Source organism: Zeus faber (assembly GCF_960531495.2).
Source record: "Zeus faber genome assembly, chromosome: 17".
Classification (NCBI taxonomy): domain Eukaryota; kingdom Metazoa; phylum Chordata; class Actinopteri; order Zeiformes; family Zeidae; genus Zeus; species Zeus faber.
Genome location: NC_137204.1, coordinates 7,633,570 through 7,658,810, shown reverse-complemented (window position 1 = coordinate 7,658,810; position 25,241 = coordinate 7,633,570). Strand labels below are relative to the sequence as shown.

At 45.1% G+C, this 25,241-nt stretch overlaps 1 protein-coding gene across 1 annotated transcript in view; it reads left to right on the top strand.

The window, feature by feature from the left end:
- Nucleotides 1-6,350: 6,350 nt before the first annotated feature.
- LOC307243509 (aquaporin-3-like) overlaps nucleotides 6,351-25,241 on the top strand; it is a gene marked incomplete at both ends in the record, with an annotated part of 84,308 nt that continues 65,417 nt past the window's right edge. Inside the window, one exon of the mRNA XM_080018339.1 lies at nucleotides 6,351-6,471. Coding sequence (XP_079874465.1) covers nucleotides 6,351-6,471 — 121 coding nt within the window. The remainder of the gene's footprint in view (nucleotides 6,472-25,241) is intronic.

Here is a 25,241-nt window from a genome sequence, read left to right as displayed (position 1 = left end):
AACCAGCCATGCGGACCACAGAACAGAGGGTGGTGATCTCGTGGGGTGGTGATCTAGTGGGGAGCATGCTGTGATCGGGAAGACAACCAGGAGCGCAATAATCCCACAAGAAGGAAGAAGACCGACTCAGCAATGGACACAGACGATCTCATACCGAGTGCCGTAGAGGTTAGTGTCTTGGATGAGATTAACAAGAAGCTGGACATGCTCGGTCCACTTCTCCGAGACATTACCGAGATCAAAGCCAGTCTTGATTTCCTGCACCGCACGGTCGGCGAGATGCAAAAGGACAACGCGGATCTAAAAACCTCTGCGAAGCGTCTCACAGTGGAGATGGAAGTTGTAAAAAAATAAAATAAAATTATGAAAGAGACTATCCTGTATTTCAATCCAGAAGTATGTGGGACAACCTCATATTTTCACAACACTGAGTCCCCAGAAAATATGGTGAAAGACTTTCTCCGCACCGCCCTGAAACTCCCGACGGGCACCGTGAAGCAGATCACCTTTCACCGAGTTTACGACTCGCGTGGGGAACCGTCCCGCTCCATCATTGCTAAGTTTGAACACTTCAAGAACAAGCAGCTGGTTAAAAGCAAAGGACGGGAGATGAAAGGAACAGCACTGGGCATGAACTATCAATTCCCCGGCAGAAGGGTAAACGTGTATCGATGGTTGTTGATAAATTATGTATAGACGGTCTGTTATACCGAGACTCCTCCACCATACCCTGGTTATTCTGATCATAATGTATGTATTCTTGTTATTCCGGTTATTATATACTGCAAGATGTAGGAATAGGCATGCTTCTATGTCAGGATTTAAAATATCGCTCAATCTCATCTCACCTTCTTAATTCCCCCTCCATACTTCTCTCATCATCTCACTTCCCTAATCCCTCCCGCCTTACTTCTCCTATCACTCTCACTCTATAATGTCTTTCACTTTATGTATGTCTAATCCGGCAATGTTCTGTGTTTATCTTTGTCTACTTGTCATTGTTTGTGTAGCTATGTATCCCTACAAACTTCCTACATACTATGGCAGTGAAAAGGAATATAAAGGAGGAAACCCCAGACTTATCTATGGGAAAGCATGGGAACAGTACTATAGCTATTGCCTTGGACGCATTGTGCCATCACCCCCTAACTAGCTTCAATGACACCCATTAAGTTTGTTAGTTGGAATGTGAGAGGCTTGGGCTCATCTGTGAAAATGTAGCAAAATCCTAACTCACCTCACCAAGATGAACCCCAGCTTCTGTCTACTGCAAGAAACCCACCTCACTACACCTGAGCACCTCAAACTCAAAGCTAAATGGGTTAGTCAGATGTTTTCCGCATCATACAACGCAAAAAAAAGAGGTGTATCGATATTGATCAATAAAAGTATCCCATATAAAAATAAAACCACAATATCAGACCCAGAAGGGTGTTTCATAATGATTAATAGGATTTTAGGTAACATCAAATTAAACATAGCTAATATTTATGGCCACAATGAGGATGACCCAAATTTCTTTAACAATACATTTTCAAAACTTTTAGAATTCTCTGAATCAATTATCATATTGGGAGGAGACTTCAACACAGTACTGAATCCAAATTTAGACAGTTCTCAAGCCAGAAATATTCCCAAATCCTGGCGTTCATCGGACACTATAAAACAATATTTGAGTGATCTTGCTCTTGGGGATTGCTGGCGATCAAATAACCCACATTCTAGAGAATACACATATTATTCACCACCCCACCAAAGTTTCTCTAGAATCTACCTTTTCTTGACAAGTAACTCCGCAATGTCCAAAATCACTAATCCAGAAATCCACCCTATTGTAATTTCCGATCACGGGCCGATTAGTTTCAACCTCATAAATGAAACAAACCGGAACCCTCTCGGCAGGTGGCGGTTTATCACCTCACTTTTGACAGATAAAGAATTTAACCATTTATTTTCAAGAGAATGGACTTCCTTCATTGAACTGAATGACTCCCCAGAAATATCACCATCCTTACTTTGGGAAAGAGCTAAGGCAGTTCTAAGAGGAAGTATTATTTCATTCTCCACTCACAAGAAAAAGAAAGGAGAAGAATGCCAAAATAAACTCGAACAACGACTAAAGGAGTTGCACTCCCAACAAGCCCACTCATCTTCTGAGCAAATCCGAAATGAGATCAGGACAATTACATCTCAGGTTGAAACTATCATCCATCAAAAGACACAATTCCTTATGCAACGTACAAAGTACAAAATTATTTTGAATTCAATCACAAATCAGGTAAATTTCTTGCCAATCAATTGAAATGTGATAGAAAAAATTCACTTATTACAGCCATCAAAGATTCACAGGGTAGAATAACATACTGCAAGACATCAATAACATATTTAGAGACTTTTATAATAACCTATATCACTCGGATAATGAATCGACTATATCAAACATTCACTCATTCCTTGATGATATTGACCTTCCTTAACTTTTGACGCAGCAGGCTACCACCTTAGATCAATCACTTACTCTTGAAGAACTCAGGAAAGTGCTCTTCTCTATGCCCAACAATAAATCACCTGGATCAGATGGCTACCCAGTGGAATTTTATAAACACTTATGGCCAGTTATATCCCCATTATTCATAAGAATGATTACAGAGGTCAAGTCAACCACCACCCTGCCTCCGCACATGAATACTGCTCTCATTTCGGTTTTGCTCAAACCCAAAAAGGACCCTACCCTCACCTCCAGTTACAGGCATAAGCCTTATCAATTGCGACCTTTAGATTATAAGTAAAACACTAAACAACAGAATTGAAAAAGTAATTCCATTTATAATTCACACAGATCAAACAGGCTTTGTAACGGGTGTGGTTAGGACTCAATTGCAGCACAAAGACAGGCAGGAATATTTGGTAATGTCTTTTATTTGTAGAGCGGACGGAAGACAGGCAGGGGGCAGGCAGGATATGCCGTCGGGGACAGGCAGGTTCGATAACGGGGAGCGCAGACAGAAGACAGGCGGGGGGCAGGCAGGATACGTGGTCGGAGCGAGGCAGAGACGGTAGCGGGGAATCAGTCCGGAGAACGCTGGAGAGTCTGGTGCAAGCATCGAAGACAATCTGGCAATGGGTGACTGGTGAGAGAGGCTTATATAGTGGTTAGATTGCTGATCGGGAACAGCTGTGTGCGCAGGTGAATGGAGTTGGGCTAATGAGACAGGTAAGGAGAGGGAGGGGAAGGTAGATGAAGGTGGAGATCATGACAGCTTTGTCAAAGGCAGACACTCATCCAGCAGTACGCTCTCCCCCTTACTATTCGCCATTTTTATTGAACCCCTCACGGCGGCTATCTGTCAAAACAGTAATATTGTAGGCATACAAACAGGAAACTCTGTTCACAAAATCAGTTTGTATGCTGACGATATCCTGTTGTACATACGGAACCCAATATCATCCCTACCGGAGGTGTTCAATCCTATATCTATAAATTCTCAGCTATCTCAGACTATTTAATAAATTGGACTAAAACCACAGTCTTACCACTCATTGGGGCGGACTGTAATGCTGCAACCCAGAAACTTCACTTAACCATCGCAACGGGCAATATTAGATACCTTGGTATTGATACCTCCTGCAATCTATCAGATTTGTTTACACTTAACTTCACTCTATTGCTCAAATCTATTGAAGAAGACCTCATTCGATGGAACAACCTACCCATCTCACTAATTGGTAGGATAGCAGCAGTGAAAATGAATATACTTCCAAAAATAAACTATATATTTTCAATGACCCTAATGCAACCAACAGTACACTGGTTTAAAACGCTTGACTCAATAGTCAAATTTTATTGGAAATACAAGAAACCGGGAATTAAACTAGCAACACTACAGAAAAACAAAGACTGTGGAGGCCTAGCAACCCCAAACTTTAGATACTACTATCTAGTAAACCATCTTAAATTTATAATGAAATGGTTACAACCAGAGCAACAATTGGCCCATGGATGGCGAGACATTGAACAATCTGAATGTCAGGAGTTATCATTATCCGATCTCCCATTCCTTACTGAATCTATAAGGAAACATAATTGCTTTAAAAACCCATTTATCGCAACAACTCTGTCAGCCTGGTGGAAATTCCTCAAACTCAGTGGTCACACTCTATCTCCAAACAAATTCACGCCAATCTGGCACAACCCAGATTTCTTGGTTAAAAACAGACCAATAATCTTTAGGTCTTAAAAAAGACAGGGAATTACTCATCTGGAACACATTTTTGAAAACAATTTGCTTACATCCTTCCCAACCTTAACCCAAAGGTATAATATCGGTGGCCACGGCTTCCTTCAATTCCTTCAATTTCAGCAGTCTCTAAAAGATAAAATCAAATTGACGAACAACATCCTACATCCATCCATCTCACTCATATCGGTCACTTGAAAAATCCCTTTTCCAGAATATACAAACTTTTATTAAAAACAGACGACACCTTATCTTTACGACAACTCCTTATCTCGACAGACCCCCTCCCCCCAGAGGGGGGAGGGGGTCTGCGTGGTTGCTCCCCGGTCTGCTGTGCCCCTGGATCAATCCGGTCGCGACTCGCCTATCTCTCCCAGTGCCAAAACTCATACCCAGCACATACACCACACAATAGACCGAGGGCTTGCAGGATGGGCGGGGTGCAGGCCATCTTGCCTGTCCCGCTCCTGCCCAAGCGTGCTTCTCGTCCGTCCCAAAATTTTAATCCCACTCACATTAGCTTAGAACGCATACACTGGCACACCAATCCTACTCCGAACAACACTCCATCGGACCAGGGTCTGCGGGACAGGAGGGGTGCGATTGATTCGGGTTCGACTTGCCTGAAGGACTCGCAGCCCCAACCCCGCAATTTTAACTGCAATGACCAACAGCACACATTGAGCATTGGGGTTTTTTTTTTTTCCGGGGTGGCCGGTCGCTGGCGGGTTGGTGTGGGGGCGTGGTTGGCGGGGGGTTGTCGGGTGGGCCCCCCCTCCCGGCGGGGCTAGAGTCCTGACGGCTTGCGCCTGGTGGCTTGCGATGTGCTGCGACCTGGCGGGGCTGCGGAGAGCACTGCAGGGTGCCTTCTGGGGCCCCTGGGGGGACCGCTTGGCATTGTGGGTCTGGGTGGGGCGGGCCTCCCCCTTGTGCGGGGCGTGGTTGGGCATGGGGGTCCTACCGGCTCGCCCATGGGGCGGGCGGGTCGGGCGGGTCGGGCGGGTCAAGCGGGGTGTTGGTCTGTCACTGTGGGGCCGTGATCCGGGCCCGCGGTCCATGCCTTGCACCCATGGCCCGGGTTCTGTGCCGGCGGCTGCGTCTTGTGCTTGCACCCGGGGGTTGGTTGTATGTGTACGCCCCTGGGGTGCGGGGTCTCCTCGTGATCCCTGGGACTGGGTCATGCTCCTCTGGGCTGGCCGTGGGGGTTGCTCCACAGCCCTCTGGCTTCTCTGGGGGCCCAGGGGTCTTCTGTGGCCACAGGGCAGGGTACCTAGGGATTTCCTGCAGCCGAGGGCTTCGGGGCCCCTTCCACTGCTTGGAAGCGCCGCGACATAATACTGACCTTCTACACCAGTACCAATGGGGATAAGTCATGTACACTCACTGGTGGACATCTTACACACACACACACACACACACACACACACACACACACACACACACACACACACACACACACACACACACACACACACACACACACACACACACACACACACACACACACACACACACACACACACACACACACACACACACACACACACACACACCTGCTTCAAGTGCACCCCAGCACCCTCCTGGTTGCATTCCTCTCCTTTCCTCCCTCATTGGCTGCCATAACTATGACAGGAAGAGGCCACGTGAGCAGTTGTAGTTCCAGTTTTCCTGGACCTAATTCAATGTTGTCATCCAGTGTTCATTTTTTTGTGTAAATGTTGTTTGTTTCTATGTTTATTTGTCTCACCGTGGTGATTCTCCCCCTCTTGGAGTAGTGATCAGTTGTAGACCCAAACATGATAAATAGTTCTCCAAAGACGGGGGTTGGTGGTGGCTCTCCATAACCAAAAACTGTGCTCTTGTCATTCTACCAGTCATCCACAGGACAGAGTTATTGCAGCAGTTCTGATGATTTAAGAATTAATAAAGAGTTGCATTGCAGGTTGAGAACTTGAACTCCACTTGCAGACTAACTCTGTCCTGAATGCAATGGCATACAAATATTCTGTGTTGTATGCCCAGCATGCTGACAGCACAGGTTAAAAAAAAAAAAAAAAAAAAAGAACAGAGGGCGGCAGACGGCCCCCCCACCAGCAGCCGGGCCCCCAAGCGATGACCACCCTGCGCGCCGAGAGCACCAGAGAACAGGTACCCAGGCAGCTCGGAGGGACAATAGGAGTCAGCCCCCCACCCAAGGAGACGACATGGGGAGCCCGTACCCAGCTAGGCTCAGGTAATTGTCCTCATTGCCATCTTTGCATGACATTTCAATACAATGAAAAAATAGGTGAGGTAAGAAGAGGAAATGGTAATATGGGAATTAATCAGACAAGGTAAAGAGTATACTGTGAAGTTTAATCTGTCCAATGAATTTTCTCTGAAATTGCTTAGTCAACATGCAATTGAATGAACAAACAGAAAGTTAGTGGCAAGAAAGAACAGTCATCAGTTAATACAGGTACTCCTGACTTAATGACCAAGTTCTGTTCCTACAACCAGGTCGTTAAACAAATTGGTCAATAAGCGAGGCCCCGTGTGATTTCATGGTAAGGGGGCGTGGCCATTGTAAACACTAGTGTAGTGAATACTGACGGTGATGTGATGTATACTGTGTGTATATATAGTATATATAGTGTATTGAGTGTATATATAGTATATAAAGTGTATATAGTGTATATAGTGTAGATATATAGTGTAGTGTATACAGTGTATATAGTGTATATAGTGTGTATAGTGTACATAGTATATAAAGGGTGATGCGTGATGAGATGCTTGGCGCTGAGACGCCGTGGTATTGTTCGTAGCGTACAATACAGAGTCGTCAGAGAGCTGGTCATAAATCCGAACATGTAACATGATATGCTGAGTGGACCCAGGTGCAGAGAACGAGGCAGAGGCAGCGATGTGGTGGCAAAAATAAAGGTTTTACTTGTAACAAGCACAAAAAACGGACAGAAGACAAGTAAGAATTTCGTGGGCTTGGAAACGACAGCGTTGCCAGGAGTCTAGACAAACTCACAAGACTCAGCCAGGAAGGACACAAAAGACAGGGTATAAATAGGAAAGACAAAACGAGACACAGGTGAAACATATATGAGATGACATAATGAGGCTGGGTAATCAGAAACAGAAACAGGTGAAACAAAGCAACATTGATGAGGCAGTACTGGCGGCATCTAGTGGCCAATGCCGGAAGGATCCGGGCGAACCCTGACAGAACGGTCATTAAACACTTAGGTTGTTATGTGAGCAGTACCTGTATACTGTATACAGTATATATTAAAACACTTCAGACATTCCATGAGATGGGTGCCATTTGACCTATCTAATTTCTGAAATTTCAATGACATTATCGATGTCCATTCTGATGATGAAAGACATTTCATCATTTAATATACATGTTAAACATACCAGAATTTTTTAAATTTTATCCCCCCCTCTCAGGCACAATTTATTTATTTATTTATAACATGCATTACTTGTGAGGGGGGAATATTTCATCCTAAAATATAGGACAGTACATACAGTATTACAGTAGATAACAGGAAATAACGTGTTTTATTTTCATAAATATCACAAAGAATGTATGTAAAAAACTGTTTTGTCTATCTATTATCAGTGACGGGTGGATAGGTTATGGTTGATAGAACCCATAAAACATGACCAAACATCTAATTATCAGAATTAAATAAAATCATAATTTACCAGCTTTTGAATTGAACTTCACTGAAGGTTTAAATGATATCACTTCCTCTTTATTGTGTCTATGGAGTCTTTAAAAAAAGTTATAAATTAAAACATTATTTTCTTTAAATACAATTTTGTTCATTATTATTTAGTAAATAATGGACTTTAAATTAATAGTTTTTATCTTGGCAAACATGTTGGCAGATGATTGTGTTTTATAGACTTGGCACTCCTTTCATGGAATGACTATTCTGTATTTTGCTTTTCTGACACAGTGAATTAATAATCTGGGAGTTTGAGTGACACCAGTTGCCCTCCCTCTACCACCGACCTTCAGCAGGGGAATTAGAAGAGGTCGGGATTGGCTCTGAACCAAACCTGAACAGCCACCTATCCTCCCTAATCAGTCAGCTTCTCCCTCCTCTAACAAGGGCAAAGGATCTAGAGAGGAAAAAGAGGGGAAAGAGCAGGTGTCATCTTAAATAAATGAGGGACCCATCTTGTTTAAGACTCCCGGGGTTAACTGTTTGACGGTGCCCTTGCTGTATGATATCCATGGAGAGATGAATTTCAGGGCTGCAATTTAGGTTTAGGGTGACGGTGGACATTGTTGGTTGTAGTTGATTGGTGTGAGCAAAAAAAAAAAAAAAGGATTTAATACAAGGGCTTGTCAAACTACAGGCTGGTAGCACATTGTATTGCGGGCCACATCTGGCCCACAATAAAATTCATGAATGGTCCGCTACATGTATTTAATATACCGTGACTTTTCCCTTACGTATCTCCAATCTAACTGTCTAGATACATGGAAGAATTAAAATGTCAATGTTTGTTTCATTTCAAAAGTCATGACTCACGTCTTATTTAACAACAAAGTATTTAACAACCATAAACCTGAAATTGTGACTTTTAGGTTTATTGTATAATTCTGACTTATTTTCTATCGTCTACTTAACTTTATTTCCAAATTTACATATATTGTTGCTTTATTGTTAATTTTTTAATTATTCTTTTTTGTTCTAAAATGTTAAGTTTATTGTACTGGAAATTACACACAGTCAATTAATTCTATAATTATATAATTATAGGACCCAGAATCGCGATTGTGGCGCCTCCCCTTGCGGCTGCCTGCGCGAGCACCTTGTGTCAATTACGCACATTTTGGTATTTTTTAGTATTTATAGAGCTTATTGTGCGTAATCACCGGGTGTCATGACATTTCACTGCATATATGTATGAACGTATGTATATGTATGTGACAAATAATCTCTTGAACTTGAACTTGAACTTGAACTATATGGTTAAATCTGCCAAAATAAAAAATCATAAAAAATCACAACGGTTGATTAATCCACACAATATTTAAAATGTAACTATAACAATGATTATTATAATATTTATTTTTGAAACATATAATTTGACAAAAATGTATGCTTTGCAGTTGTAGGGTAATACAACTTTTCTCCCCAGTGATGCCACATAAGGCAACACTTGGAAAATACAGCCAATCAAACTGGATCTTTGTTCGTTTGATTCAGTCGGTGTAAAGAGAGTCAGAAGAGTCAGTTCGGCTCTGCTCAGCCCAGCAACTAGTGCCTTGGACAACGACAGCAGCAGGGGATTCCCTTCTTATCCCAATGTGAGCTTCAGTATTGGCATAGCTAGTGGGTTATTGATGAAGAGATGGTTTTACCTTTTCGTGTCCCATTGACATGTACAACATGTGTTCTGTCTGGAAAGGAGGGGCCAACTGAATGTAAGTTTCTGTTGGGAAAATGTTCATGACATTAACAAATGACCACAGCATATACCTTCAAGGCAGTGTGAGAACCCTTATCAATGAGATGTTGAAGGAAGGAACCACATTGCATGGACCAAAGGGTCGATATTCTACTCTACACATCACTTCTGAAAGCATTCGGTGCTGTTAGCAGGAGGTTCTCTATAGAGCTCGGAATCATTGTGTGTTGTCATCAGGTATGCTTGAACTCAGTAAGCTGTCCTTCTTAGTGCACTTATCTGTGTATTATACATAGAGTATGTGCCATGCCTGTGAAAAAGGTTTTTCTTGTAATTATAAAAAAGTGGCAGGTAAGGCACATGTAATCTAACACAAAGTGTAATGGATGTTGGACAGAAGCGGTAATTTTAGTACCGCAGGACAGTGGAGTTTATATACAACATACGGGCATCAGGATAGGAGAATGTTTGGGCAAATGGCATGGAGATATGGTCACTAGGCCCACTGAGGCTGGAGGACACCGGCTAAGTGACTGGTGTGACCTCCAGCTGAGCCACTGGAGGACCCACTGCTGGTCATGAGGTGGAGATCAGGCTATTGCCATCACCAGCCGCTGAGTCAGCATGAGGTTGTTGCCACAGCTTGGTGACATTGGTCCAGCAGACTTCCCAGGAGTGATAGCAGACTTGATGGAAGATCTAGAAGGGGCATGACGATGGAGCAGGAATATCATTAAAAAGGGAAAGTCCCAGCTTCCTGTGTAGTACAGTATATCCATTACATCCATCATCCAAATATGTCAGCTGAAGACAGTGATGGATACCCTGACATTAACTATCAGGCCCCAATAAAAGTAATCTCTGCTCCTCTTTCCTCGATACAGGTACTCCTCACTTAACAACCTACCTGTTTAATGACCGTTCGGACTTACGACCAGCTCTCTGACCAGTCTGTATTGTACGCTGTGTACAATACCGCGGCGTGTGCGACATCTCAGCGTCAAGCATCTCATCACGCATCGACCTTTATATACTATATATATTATACACACTATATACACTATATATACTACATATACTATATATACACTATATATATACTATATACACCAGGGGTGCCCACACTTTTTCGGCTTGCGAGCTACTTTTAAAATGACCAGGTCAAAATGATCTACCTGCATTAAAAAATGATAAATATATTTATTTATATATATATACTGAGTATACTTTATATATACAATATATATAGGCATACCTTGCATCATTGCATGAACCCTTATGGCACAATACAAGTACTCGTGCTAGTACTCGTCTGAGACCCCGTCCATCTCCACGTCCTCTGCTAAATGGGCCACGTGATCCTCATCGGAGTAGTTGGAGATCCCGTCCATCTCCTCGTCCTCCGCTAAATGGGCCACGTCCTCATCGGAGGAGGGACCCCCAGGGTCGACATCCTCCGCCTCTGAAACATCGCTGGAGGACGCAGACAAGGGAGGTGGTGGGGTCTGCGTTAGGGAGGGTTGACCCGGTCTGGAGGGCTGGTCTGGAGGGCTGGTCTGGAGGGCTGGTCAGGATGGCGCTGATGGAACCTCCTGATGAGGGTGTGGTCCAGAATGTGCCTCGCAGGGACCCAGGACCTCTCCTTCTCAAGGGCTGGGAACAGAGGCGGTTGGAAGCCGTAGGCGCACTGGAAGGGGGAGAGGCCTGTGGCCGAACTGGTCAGGGTGTTGTGGGCATATTCCACCCACAAAAGCTGCTCGGACCAGGACGACGGGTGTCCATCGCCGTCTCCATCTCCTGGTTCTTCCGCTCTGTTTGGCCGTTGGACTGGGGGTGGTACCCTGAAGAGAGGCTGACGGTGGCCCCCAGGAGTGCACAGAACTCCCTCCAAAAGACAGAGGCGAACTGGGGACCCCGGTCGGATACAACATCTACCGGGATGCCATGGAGGCGGACGACGTGGAACAATAATAGCCTGGCGGTGCCCTTGGCCGACGGGAGCTTCGGTAGAGGCACGAAGTGAGCCATCTTGCTAAACTGGTCCACCACGGTTAGGATGGTAGTGTTGCTGCTAGACAGTGGCAGACCGGTAACGAAGTCCACGGAGATGTGAGACCAGGGGCGATGAGGAACCGGCAGTGGGTGTAGGAGACCAGCAGGAGCAAGAAGAGAGGGTTTGTGCTGGTTACAGGTGGGGCAGGCATTGACGAACCCTTGGACGTCCTCACCCAGGGAGGGCCACCAGAAGCGACACTGGACGACCTTCGTCCGCTGGATCCCCGGGTGGCAGGTGAGTCTGGAGTTGTGGGCCCACTGAAGAACCTCGGACCGAAGGTCAGGCAGGACGAACAGACGGTCGGGCGGACATGCGCTGGGTCCAGGTTGGTCCTGGGCGGCGGCTCTGACCCTCTCTTCCAACTCCCAGGTCAGTGTGGCAACTAGAGGGGAGGACGGTAGAATGGTGTCAGGGTCAGCAGCGTCTTCCTCCTCCTCCTGGAACTGCCAGGACAGGGCGTCAGGTTTGATATTGCGTGACCCCGGCCGATAGGAGAGGGAGAAATTGAACCTTGTTAGGAAGAGCGCCCAACGGGCCTAACGGGAGTTCAGTCTCCTGGCAGACTGGATATACTCCAGGTTCTTGTGGTCGGTCCACACCAGGAATGGCAGCTGGGTTCCCTCTAGCCAGTGTCGCCACTCCAGGGCCAATTTGACGGCGTGAAGCTCCCTATTCCCGATGTTGTAGTTCCTCTCGGCCGGGGTTAAACGCCTGGAGAAGAAGGCGCAGGGATAAAGCTTCTGGTCGGAGGCAGTTCTCTGGGACAAAACAGCTCCGACTCCCACGTCGGAGGCGTCCACTTCAACCACGAACTGCCGTTTGGGGTCAGGCAATACCAGAATGGGGACTGAAGTGAACCGTGCCTTCAGGGCCAGGAAGACGTCGTTGGCGGCGGTGGACCACCGAAACGGCACCTTGGAGGAAGTTAGGGCTGTGAGGGGGGCAGCCACCGTGCTGTAGCCTCGGATGAACCTCCGATAGAAGTTGGCAAAATCGAGGAAGCGCTGGAGTTGTTTGCGGGTGTCCGTGGCGGGCCAGGTGGTGACGGCGGAGACCTTAGTGGAGTCCATCTGGATGGTCCCCCTCCCTACGACGTACCCCAGGAAGGAGACGGACGGGACGTGAAACTCACACTTCCCCGCCTTCACAAAGAGTGAGTTCTCCAGCAGGCGCTGCAGGACCGTCTGGACATGGTGGACGTGCTCAGCTTGGGATCGGGAGAAGATCAGGATGTCGTCGAGGTACACGACGACGAATTTGTTGAGCATGTCCCTGAGCACGTCATTGACCAGGGCCTGGAAGACGGCGGGGGCGTTGGTGAGACCAAAGGGCATCGCCAGATATTCGTAGTGACCGGATGGAGTGTTGAACGCCGTCTTCCATTCGTCCCCCTCTCGAACCCGGACCAGATGGTAGGCGTTGCGTAGGTCGAGCTTGGTGAACACCGTGGCCCCCTCCAGGAGTTCGAAGGCTGATGAGATGAGGGGCAGGGGATAGCGGTTCTTGACCGTAATGTCGTTGAGACCGATAGTCAATACAGGGCGAAGCGACTTGTCCTTTTTTTCCGCAAAGAAGAAGCCCGCCCCGCCGGGGATGAGGAGGGACGGATGATGCCCGCCGCCAGGGCATCGTTAATATAGGTGTCCATGGCCTCTCTCTCCGGGGCGGACAGGGAGTACAGGCCGCCTCTGGGGGGGGTGGAGCCAGGCTGGAGGTCGATGGCAATATCGTACGGCCTGTGGGGGGGAAGGGATGTCGCCTTGGCCTTGCTGAAGACCTCCCTGAAGTCGAGGTACTCGGCGGGGACCCCCAACATGTCGGGTGCGTAGCTGGAGCTGTTGGGTGGCTGAGGTGCAGCGGCTTGCTTCAGGCAGACCTGATGGCACGCAGGACTCCATCCCAGAATAGCCCCTGTGGTCCAGTCGAGGTATGGGTTGTGACGCTGGAGCCAGGGGAACCCCAGGAGGAAAGGGTGACGAGGTGAGTGCAGGATGCAGAACTGTATTGTCTCGTGGTGGTTGCCGGACAGGAGCATGCGGATGGGCACTGTCTGATGGGTGACTGTCCCGAGGAGGTGGCCATCCAGGGCAGTGGCAGGTACCGGAGAAGACAGGAGAACTCGATCAACACCCAGCTGCCGTGCTAGGTTATCGTCGATGATGTTAACATCGGAACCAGAGTCAATAAGTATGGCGATGGAATGTGAGCCTTGGGGCAGGAGCAGCCGAGCCTGGCAGAGGGGGGGTTGGAGGTGTGGCTCACCAGGACCTCCTCCCTCACTGGCGAGCCCGGCCCTTTTACCGGACACCCGGAAATGTAGTGTCCAGCTAGACCGCAATAGAGGCAAAGGTTCCCCACCCGGCATCTCTCCTTCTCCTCTGGGGTGAGGCTGGACCGGCCAACCCGCATGGGAGGGGCCTCACTCGTGGGTTGACGGGCCGGAAGAGCTGGCGGCCTGGAGGAACCTGGAAGACGGGTTGCTGGGCGGCGCTCCACTTGCTTCTGACGCCTCTCTCGCTGGCGGGCCTGGGTGCGTCGGTCGATACGGGAAGCAAGCTCAATGATGCCATCGAGAGAGGTGGGCAGGTCGTGGGAAACTAGCTCATCCTTCACGTACTCTGCTAATCCCATCAGGAACGCGTCAATCTGGGCTGCCGGGTTCCACTCGCTCAGTCGAGCCTGGGTGCGGAAGTCGATCGCGTAATCGACCACGGAGCGGGACCCTTGACTGAGACCCAGGAGACCACCAGCAGCATCGGGACCTCGTGATCTCACCCCGAACACCTTGTGGAACTCGGCGGCGAAGGCGTGGAAGGAGGAGCAGGCTGGTGTGCGTCGTTCCCACTCGGCCGTTCCCCATAGCCGAGCACGGCCCGTCAGGTGATTTACGGTGAACGCCACCCTGGCTTCCTCGGAGGCGAAGGTGTGGGGCTGCAGAGCGAAGAGGATGGAACAGTTCGTAATGAACGGACTACAGCCATCTGTGTCTCCGGCGTAGCGTTCTGGAACCCCCACCTGGGGCTCCAGGGAGTACCAAGGCTGGGCCGGTGCAGGTGGGTCCGGGGAAGCAGGCGGTGGGATGAACTGACCAAGAGTGATGGCGAGCTGCTGGACCTGGGCAGCTAGCGTGGCAAGCCCTTGCTCCTGGCTAGCCGCTGCTAGCTGAACGTCCGCTGAGATGGAGGCTCTGACAGCCTCCTGGTGTTGGAGCTGTGACTCCACCCTTCCCAGGCGTGCCAGCAACTCGGGGTTGTGTTCTGGGTCCATTGTTGGCCAGTTTGTACTGTAACGGGTGTGGTTAGGACCCAATTGCAGCACAAAAACAGGCAGGGATATTTGGTAATGTCTTTTATTTGTAGAGCAGACGGAAGACAGGCAGGGGGCAGGCAGGATACATCGTCGGGGACAGGCAGGTTCGAAAACAAGGAGTGCAGACAGAAGACAGGCGGAGTGGCAGGCAGGATAACGTGGTCGGAGCGAGGCAGAGTCGGTAGCAGGGAATCAGTCCGGAGAACGCTGGACCATCTGGTGCAAGCATCAAAGACAAACTGGCAATGGGTGACTGGTGAGAGAGGCATATATAGGGGTTAGATTACAGATCGGGAACAGCTGTGTGCGCAGGTGAATAGAGTTGGACTAATGGGACAGGTAAGGAGAGGGAGGGGAAGTAGAAGAAGGCAGAGATCATGACACAGGGTTGCATAGTCCGGACAGTAGCTACTGGTAGCCAACCTCAAGCACGCTTCCAAATGATCATCAGTCATGGTGGAACAGCATTTGGACTTAATTATCTTCATGCAGCTTCAGGTTGACTCGCATAAATAAGTAGAGCCGAATAAGTCAAGGAGATTGCACATTTCCTCATGTTTGGGTACTTTTCCTCTGTGAGTAAATTCCAAAACTGTCCATGAGCCCTGGACTTGAGCTGAATGTCAGCCTGTAGTGTCAACATCTCAACCTCCACTGCAGACGAGTTCAGGTGAAACAGTGTTGCAATTTTTGATGCGAGTGAATCAACCTCAATATAAATGGGAAGCACATAAATGTAGCGATTGGCTCAAGTAAAGCAAAATCTTGATACCATTTGTCAAAGTCTGACAGACAATTTTCAATCTGCTCTGTGTACTGTGCACTGTCAAGTTACGCACATGCCTTCCCTTGGGTCTCCAGCTCTGATGCGAGGTTTTGAAAGTTCCCCAAATCATGGCGCTGCAGCTTTGAGGACAGAAGTTGCATTTTTCTTTTGAAAGGATTAACTGAACTGATCATGTTGATGACGGTTTTGTCTTTTCCTTGCAGCTCTAAATGAAGCTCATTAAACTTGTTGGTCAGATCGATTAAAAAAAAAAACATTTATTTTGAATGGCGCGCGATCTACCCGCACTACCTCTGCGATCTACCGGTCGATGGCGATCGACGTATTGGGCACCCCTGATATACACTATATACATTATATACACTATATATACTATATATACTATATACACTATATACACTGTATACATCTCATCTCAATCACGGTTCTCAGTCTCAGTCAGTCCACCATAGGGGTGTTTGAGTGTGTGTTTGTGTACTTGGGTGAGCATTTGTGAGTATGTTTGTCGTAACTTATGTTACTCTTTATCATTCCTGACATGGCAAACTGTGGGATGACAAGGATTGGAACAATAAACACTTTAAAGAGAAGGACAAATGAGGGCCAACCTTCTATAAGCGATAAGTACATATGTATTGTCCATTCACACCGTCTTTTGTTGATCGTGATCAAGGGAATCAAAGTTGGTTTACATTGATGCCAATGTTTTGCTCAAGGCCAAGTAGGGGCCGTGTCAAAAGTGCATTATGAAAATAAAAAGAAAATCCAATATATTCACTGTGGAGCTTGGGAGCACATTTCCATGACCTCAATACAAATAAGTTGATTGTGAGTTTTTTGCAAATCACTGGAAATTACTTGCAAAAATAATTGTTTTTATTGATTCTGTCAACACAAGGTTTTCCTTGATTCATTTTTGTAAATAAACAATTTTAACCCAGTTGAATAATTGAGTGGTTTATGAAAAGGCTGAAATGATTAAGTAATTTCAATGCATTCTCTTCATTTGTACAATCTTTTTTTAAAAAACATGACTAACATTGCAAAAAAGAAGGGAAAACAGCAATTTAAGGAAAGAGTAAGTAATTAAAGAACAGCATACAATTTGTTCACTTAAAGGACACAATTGGGTTTTTCCAATTTACGTCTTATTAAAATGCTGGAAATTAGTACAGTCACATAGAGCATATTTTCACTGATGTAACGGTAAGTCAAAATGAAAGCAATTAACACAATAGTTAGGATGTTGACCTTAGAATGTAAACAGATTCATGAAATATATATAACAATGAATATATTTATTTGAATATCAGAATCATGAAGCACAATGAATTTATAAATTTAACCATGTCTTTGATATGTGAAATCATATGTACAGATTTACTCTGTCAATTTATATGTATATTTATGTAAAATTGAAGCCGCACGGTGTGGCGGACCAAGGGCTGTGGTTAAGCCGTGGCTGCAGACGGCAGCATCGCTTCCTGCCCCTAATCGGCCCAATCGGCCCAATCAGCAGCCGCGTGGTGCTGATTGGGCTGATCCGTGGCAGGGAGTTTTCATAATGTTTGTCCGTCTTGAGAGAGGGGGAAAGGACACAGGGCTCGTCAGTCGAGCAGGAGCCAGAGCGAGGTGTCCTTCCTTCCTCCTGCACCCAGACTGATTATTATAATTGTTTATTGCATATACATATATATATATATATATATATATATATATATATATGTGGTGTTTGAGCCGTCGTCGACACGTATACGGGTATTTCTGTTTAAAAAAAAAAATCCTGTCCACACCAATGGTGTTTTTGAAAATATCTCCGTCTAAAAGACGCAAAAACTATTTAAAGAGCTCACATTAGAATGCCAGGCCAGTAGGTGGCGTGGAAACTTAATGTCAAACGCCACAGAAGAAGATTGTGGCACGGTGGCGCAGTGCATTGCACTGCTGCCTCACATCAAGAAGGTCCTGGGTTCGATTCCCACCTGGGGCGCTGTTGGCACCGTGCTCAGGTGGGTTATCTCCCAAATAGGAGCCTTTCTGTGTGGAGTTTGCATGTTCTCCCTGTACTCACATGGGGTTTCCTCCACTCACGTCAGTAAGGACCCCCACCAAAAACATGCACCCAGCGATGGACACTCATAACCAGGTCCCCGGGCGTGTCCACGTATGCTGCCCACTGCTCCTGGCTGTGCCCCCAGAGGAAGGACAAGCCAGGATGGGTCAAATGCAGAGGATCCATTTCACCGTGCAAGCATGTGTTGTTGCGTGACGAATAAAGACTCGCAAGATTGACTTGTAAACCCTTGCTCAATATGTGAAACAACAATTGTGCTTCCGTAAATTGAGGTCAGGATGTCATCGTCTGACGAAACCTCAGTTTCACTGGTCCACACGAATACGCAGAAAACCGACTTTTGAAAAATCTCCACCCTGGAACGAGTTTTTCGTAGCTTCGTTTTCAGTGACCTGAAACGGCCAAACCAAAACGGTGAAAATACCAAGTTTTAAGTACCCATATACTGTACGTGTGGACGAGGCCGAAGTGAACGTTGTGCAAACTTCTCTCAAAGCCGCCATGATGATCCCTGCTGTATTGCTAGCTGCTTGGACTTCGAATACAGTTGAAATACCATCATAAATACAAACATGTGCATGCACACACACACACACACATTCACAAGCAAAAGCACACATACAAATCCAAATAAGCCAACCATTTTTTATCAGCGGCTCAGCAGCAGCACAGGTTGCCACGCAACCATAAGCTCCCAGTTTGCTTCCGCTGGTTCCACAGCGCTGCGTTAACCAATCCAGTTTGCCACCTCGCCTGGATCGGTTTAATTAAATGCAAGGGGCCTTAACACAGTCATGAATTTCAAAAGGTGTGAGGGCCATGTGGACATGTATGGCAAAAAAAAAAAAAAAAAAAAAAAGACCTGCACCAGCTTGGTCCTGCCAACGTAACGTTTGATCGACCTTCGTTGGTATTCATGGAAGGTAGACGCCAGCGCCAAGAAGGGTATTTCATATTCAATGATTCTGCTGTGTTCATTGGCACGCATATTAATCACAGGACTTAAATAATTTCACCTGATTGCCGATAATAGACTTCCCAATAAAAGTGTGACGACCTTATGCATTCAAACAGTGTTAGGAAGACATTGTAATCAGTCAATCTGAAAGGTGTACTCAAAGTGATTCAAGCTTGTTTTTATGCTGCTGACTACTGGATGAATGTTAAATTATTGTAATGATATAACTGTTCATCAGCACTAGGAGAGCTATAATGGCAAATGTGGGGGGGGGGGGGGCAGTTTGCAAAACCCCCTCTATAATAACAGGCTACAAAGTTCCAGGGAGCAGTGTTTCTGAATTACTGAATTGAAATGTAAGCTGGGGGTAATGCTAGAATGCAGGGGGCTTTACAGTGTATTTCCTGGTTAATCCTCGGCGTGTGTTTCCTTGATCCTGGATCCTCAGGAAACTGCATCCTTCTCTGAGTCGGTGAGCAGGAAGGAGAGAAAGAGAGACTAAATGCGTGAATTAGTGCTGAGCCGATGCTTAGCAATGCCTAACGCTAATTACATTTCGGCTGCTGTTTTAATGGAGTTCAGATAAGGTCCTGTGCTGGCCACGTGGAGAAAGGATGTGTCCTGTTTTCACTGGGTTTTGATGAGGTATCTGATGCAGAATGAGACTAGCCACTGCTTTTTGATTAAAAAAAACAAAACACTGTGCCCGCCCATACATAATGTAAACTACCTCATGTGTTGGAAGATCACAATTTCAAGGCTGTTCTAATTGATCCAATACACCAGTTCCAGCCGGAATAGCAGGTCCTTGCGTTCATCAGAACAAGTTTCCAGCTGAAAGTAAGAACAATCCATTGTGATGAATGCTTCAACTCTTTTCTGAGATTCAGTCATTTAGGAGTCCCTCAGTGAAACAAAGGGTCGTTCGATTTTGATTGAGTTGGTTTAATTTAGTGAACGAGATTCGGGAGAGTCGGTCGGGATCTGAGTTATGAATGGAATTCTCCCAAGGATCATTAAATTCTGTCAAAATTGTTTATTTAGTCAAATTCAATACATTCAGTATAAATGATTATGAACATCTTGGACATAAATATAGTCCCCAGTAATCATTTTCAGCTGAATTCGCCCGCCCACACTTGGGTGACTCCTGAGTCATTTACAAAAACAAAAACAGACCAGGGAGAAAAAAACAATCGGAGCTGCTTCTTCCTGCTGCTGCGTAGCAGATTGCAGGTCACTTCTTGGTGCAAATGCCCTGCTTGAGCTCTCTCGCTCTCCAGTGCTCCAAACAGGACTGGGAAAGCTGTGATTCCCCCGTCGACTACCACCACAAGTGTGAATTTTAGGGTAGCAACAAGCTTTCTATCTCTCTCTCTCTCTCTCTCTCTCTCATACATGTGTTTACATGGCATGGCACCCAGACGGAAGTTTGATTTAAAATTCATACTAAAATATGATCAAAAAGACAGTTTCTTTAGTGGTTAGGCGGCCCGTGCAGTATCACCTCTGTCTTTATTATGGAACATAGGTTGGAATCACATCCAATAGGATGCCATGAGATGATAAAACAGCAGCTTTTGTGAAAAGTTATTTTGTTCTGAAGGTTGTCGGAGAAGCACATTGTCGGAGAAGTGAATTTGAATTTAAGATCGGGTATGATCTAATGGGATATGCTTGGAGACGCACCGCGTGTCCAAGGTTTTCCCCCGGAGATCACAAATCTTTTGAAGTGTGCTCTAATTAACTCACCATCAGTCTTTCATTGGCCATTTTCACTTTGATCGCATACGCTCTAGATTCCACTTTCGCTGAACCGATATTGACCGTCTGGGCCACTATCCCTGTAGTATTTGTTTTGCTCGCTGTTCTCTTTGGCGTATATGGATTAATGATCTTTCTCACCACCGCCATTTCTCTGGAAACCGACCGCAAACCACACTCTAGAAGATGCGGCTCTGATTCACTTGACAGGAATCATTAAAAAGGCGATAGAATATTTGAGTAAAAGCTGGTGTTATTTTAATTATTTAAAAGCTATCGACTTCATCTAAGAATCTACAGTAACACTCTTCAAATGCTTGTGTAGAGTACAGGTACAGTAGAAAATAGAAATAGTACAGTAGTACATCATTATTGACCTTATTTTTAAAAGAAGTGTCAATAAAACAGTTACAAACTTGTGTGTCTTAATTTAGGCTGGATTAAAAAAATATAAGTGATAGAAAAAGCACTGAATTCACTTATTCAGCCCTAACGCTAAATGCATTAAAGAGTTCCCTCGAAATCCCCAATTAAAGGTCAAGGTCAAGGAAATCATGCTGTCAATCCGTGGATGTGGGTCAAAGACATTAATACCCACTGGGAGAAATGACCGCATACACCATGATGTGCTTCTAAGAGATCAATGCCCTGGACAAATGGCCCGAAAACATTGGTCTCCTCTGATATGCAAATCCCCTCGAAGGCTAATAAATCCAGGAAGCCATTGAAAATCTTGAGAAGTTGGAAGATGATTACAAAGATGCCTCACTATACTGAACCTACTTTATAGTAATGGTAAACAACATCCCTCTTTTTGGAAATTTTGGCCCTTGACAAGTAAAGAGTTTTGTTCAGTTTTCTGACTTTTCATTCGTTGGATTCTTTCCAGCTCCTTTCGTTGTCGAATTGAGCGTCACGTCTCCGTGAATGCCCGTGAGCCTGGCTGCAGTCACCTGGTCGGGACTCGCAAAACAAAATGAACAGACAACTCCTATGCCGGAGGGACTCCTGAGTCATTTAGAATATTTGTTCGAAATTGAGGAATTGTTGGCAGCTCTTGCATCAGTGCTCCTCAACGAAAACTTAGACTCTTATGAGTCAACTCAAAACTTAGACTCTTATGAGTCAACTCAGCATGCGGTTCAAGTTTTTTGTTGAAAGATCAAACTGAAGCGAATGTTTGGTATCTCCAAAACACACAGACCTCTAACCCTGTGTCAAAGACCAAAATAAAATGTCTAAAACCCTTCCCTCAAAACATTGTGCAGAATGGTTGGAAAAACGAATTCAAGGGAATGTGTGAAGCCAACTCCACTCACTCGAACCTCAGGGTAACTCTTATACTACACAAAAACAACTACTGTAGCTACAAAAAAGAGACCTATTGTCAGCTTAATAATGACAAATCAAAAAGAAGCAACAAGATAGGCCTTTTATTATAGATTCCACAGTCAACTGCACTTCTTATCAAAAGATGAATATGACTCTGAGCTGTACAAATCCTTAGATGCCTCACTTTTATCCATAAAAAGACCCAATGCAACCGGCGTGAACTTCTCGGGATTCTTCTTATTCCATGGATCATTTCATTATACCATACAGTACATTATGTTCTCATGCTTCCGTCGAACTCCACTGATGCTATTAATAAAATATGATAAGCTACCTTAGATGTAGAAATCCTTTAAATATGCATATTCCATGAGGAGTAGAGCAGTAGAGGCCCTAGGCTTCATCCTCAAAATTGCATTGACCCCCTCAGTGAATTCATTCGTGAGCTATCGTCGCTGGTCGTTAGACTGAGTTACTTCTCCTTTATTGGGTCTTACATTTTACATTTGAAAGCCACCGTGATGGGTTGTATTTCAGCACAGATTATGCTTATCTGTTGGTTGGGTTTTCTATAACATAACGTTGCTTTCAACCCGAGGAAAATAAAACAAAAAGTGTTTTCGTCAACGTATTCTCAAACGACACATTTATTGTTTGGCCAAGGAATTGCCGGAATTTCTGTCACCTCTTAACCCCTGACTCGATGTATCCTCTGGATGCATGACTCCAGAGACGGCACTGCAGCGGGGGTTTTTTCCGGATGTGTGGATGTGTTACACAACTATACCGTAAAAGAAAAAAACAAAACAGATCGCAGCATGTTTCCCCCAGCTTGTCGCGCTCACCCCAGAGCTTTACCTGAAGACAATTTTGCAGATTCAGACGACTGTCACTCTGGGGAAGACTTTGTTGGACAGTGAAACAGCACATCCCAGAAAGGGAGTGATTTTGCTCGATGTGTAGGCACCATTTCAGATCAGATTGCTTTCTCTCGGCCGAGATCACGGTCATCCTGAAACGCTGGCGTATTTTTTGACGGACATCCATTTTAACGACTCCCCTCCCTTTGTATGAAGGAGGATCTAACTTGTACAATACATTGGAAAGACCTGACTTACAGTATCATATAACCTCAAACAAACTCTCTAGGCTCAATTTCAACAGGAAATATAAATATGTGGCTACTGTCCCTAATACCATTATGCTTGAACACTATACCAGTGTGTCTCAGACCTTTTTTCTGCCACGGGTATTTTCTACATTGAAATAATCCCACGTCACTCTACTATCCTGTTAATCACTACAAACATCACAAACACATACTGTGTAACTGTGCTTATTATTACAATGGAATACTAATTGCTAGTGCTTTAAGACGCGGAAACGATTCGGTCGCCACAAATTAATCTTTTAAATGACTCGGGAGTTAGAGGTCCCTCAGTCACATGAGAGGACGAGTGAGTGAGTCGAAAATAATTTCTGAGGACTAAATTGAGGACTGAGGACTAAAACCCCAAGCCAAAAAAGGCCAAGGCTTGTACAGTACACCAACTGAATCAAAAGCAACAAAGAGTCAGAAAAAGTATTTTACTTTTACTGAAACTCATCAATAACCGAATCCCGAAATGGAGTCAACTCTTAGAGTTGCCTTACCTCACTTTCAGTGTGAAACTTGATCTTATTCCGATGATCACGGAGCTGCAATTCTGGCTGGAACTGATGAATTAGTACAGCCTTGCAATTTGGATATTGCAACACAAGAGATAAGCGGAATTTGAAAAAAAAAATAATTTGAAAAGAAATTCATGACACGCCCTATACACATCCCACTTTAAATATTCTAGTCAAGGGAATTACATATTGTTTACTTACTAAAAATGTCCATCCGACAAACTCTGTGTTGGCAAAACTACCCTTCTACCTTAATAACATTTTTTTTCTTGCAGAACGTCCTACAAGAAAAAAAAAAAGTTTTCCTATTACCTCCCTTCGGTTCCAGGACGTAGAGCAGATTTCTCTTCCTAAAGGAGGGCAGGAGATTGTGCTTCGGGTATTTGTATTGGATTACCTTGTTGCGGAGTTAGCTATTTTCTGAGCAGAAGATCTTAAACTTCGGCATATCAGTTCAAAAAATAATTTTAAATAAATGCCTTCTCAGTGGATTACTGTCCAGCCAGCCAGTCATTATTGCAAAATAACCACCATCATACTTGATTGTTCTGTGACACTTTCATTAAAATGTTCCTACTGGCGTTTTCATATTTATTTTTTTCCATTGTCCCTTACTCCTGTAGATCTTTGTTACACATGAAACACATAAAGACATAACATCAAAAAAATGTTTAAAAATATGAAAAAACAAATAAAAAAACATAACCACGATTTGGTGTGCCAGCGCACCTAGGTTCATCTCATCAACACAAAATTAAGAACACATATTCCTAACTGGGGAAATAACAAGACAAGACTCCCGTCTCTTTGAATGGGGAGTCCTATCTTCATTTCTGAAACATGTTTTTTATTTAAATCTGAGCTCCCTCCCTCGCCGTCTCGCACCCCTGAATAAACAGTAAATCCGTGACGCTCTCGATCCATCATGCAATGCACCTGTGTTGGTTGTGAACTCTCACAGTTAGAGCTTAGAATTCTCATCACCAGGATCTTTCAATTCACCTCGCTCCTATTTTTAACATCCCCGTTCAGAAACATCCTCAGAGTCTGTTTTTTAAAAATTCTTTGATGTGTGTTGACAAGTCAGGAGAAAAGCAGAATAACTGCAGCATGTGCTTTGATTTTCTATAAGTAAGGATAAAGGAACATATTACTCAGAATGGATTCTAAAGTTATTGGAGAAGTCGAAGAAATTGGAGAGTCATACACTTTACTGTGCATACTGTTTGTGTGTGTGTGTGTGTGTGTGTGTGTGTGTGTGTGTGTGTGTGTGTGTGTCTATGCATTTATATTTTCACTGCATGGTGTGGACATTTGGAGATGCATTGATACGTGTTTGGGAGTAGTATGTGTCTATAACCGCCCTCCGATGTGAGAATCTTGTTTTTTGATATGTACACAGAATAATGATGTTGATCATTAATAAAGGATGACACCATCTGCTCCATGCCTTGTGCCAGTATTGTGTGCAGGATATAGTCTACTGTGTCTAGTGACAGACACATAGTCAATAATGCAGTTCCAAAAACACACCATTTAGTAGAGCCACTACCACAGCATCTTGTGGTTTCAGGGAGCGGGCCTCTTCAAATCCTGTTGCTAGGGTTGAGTTCCACTCAATTCAT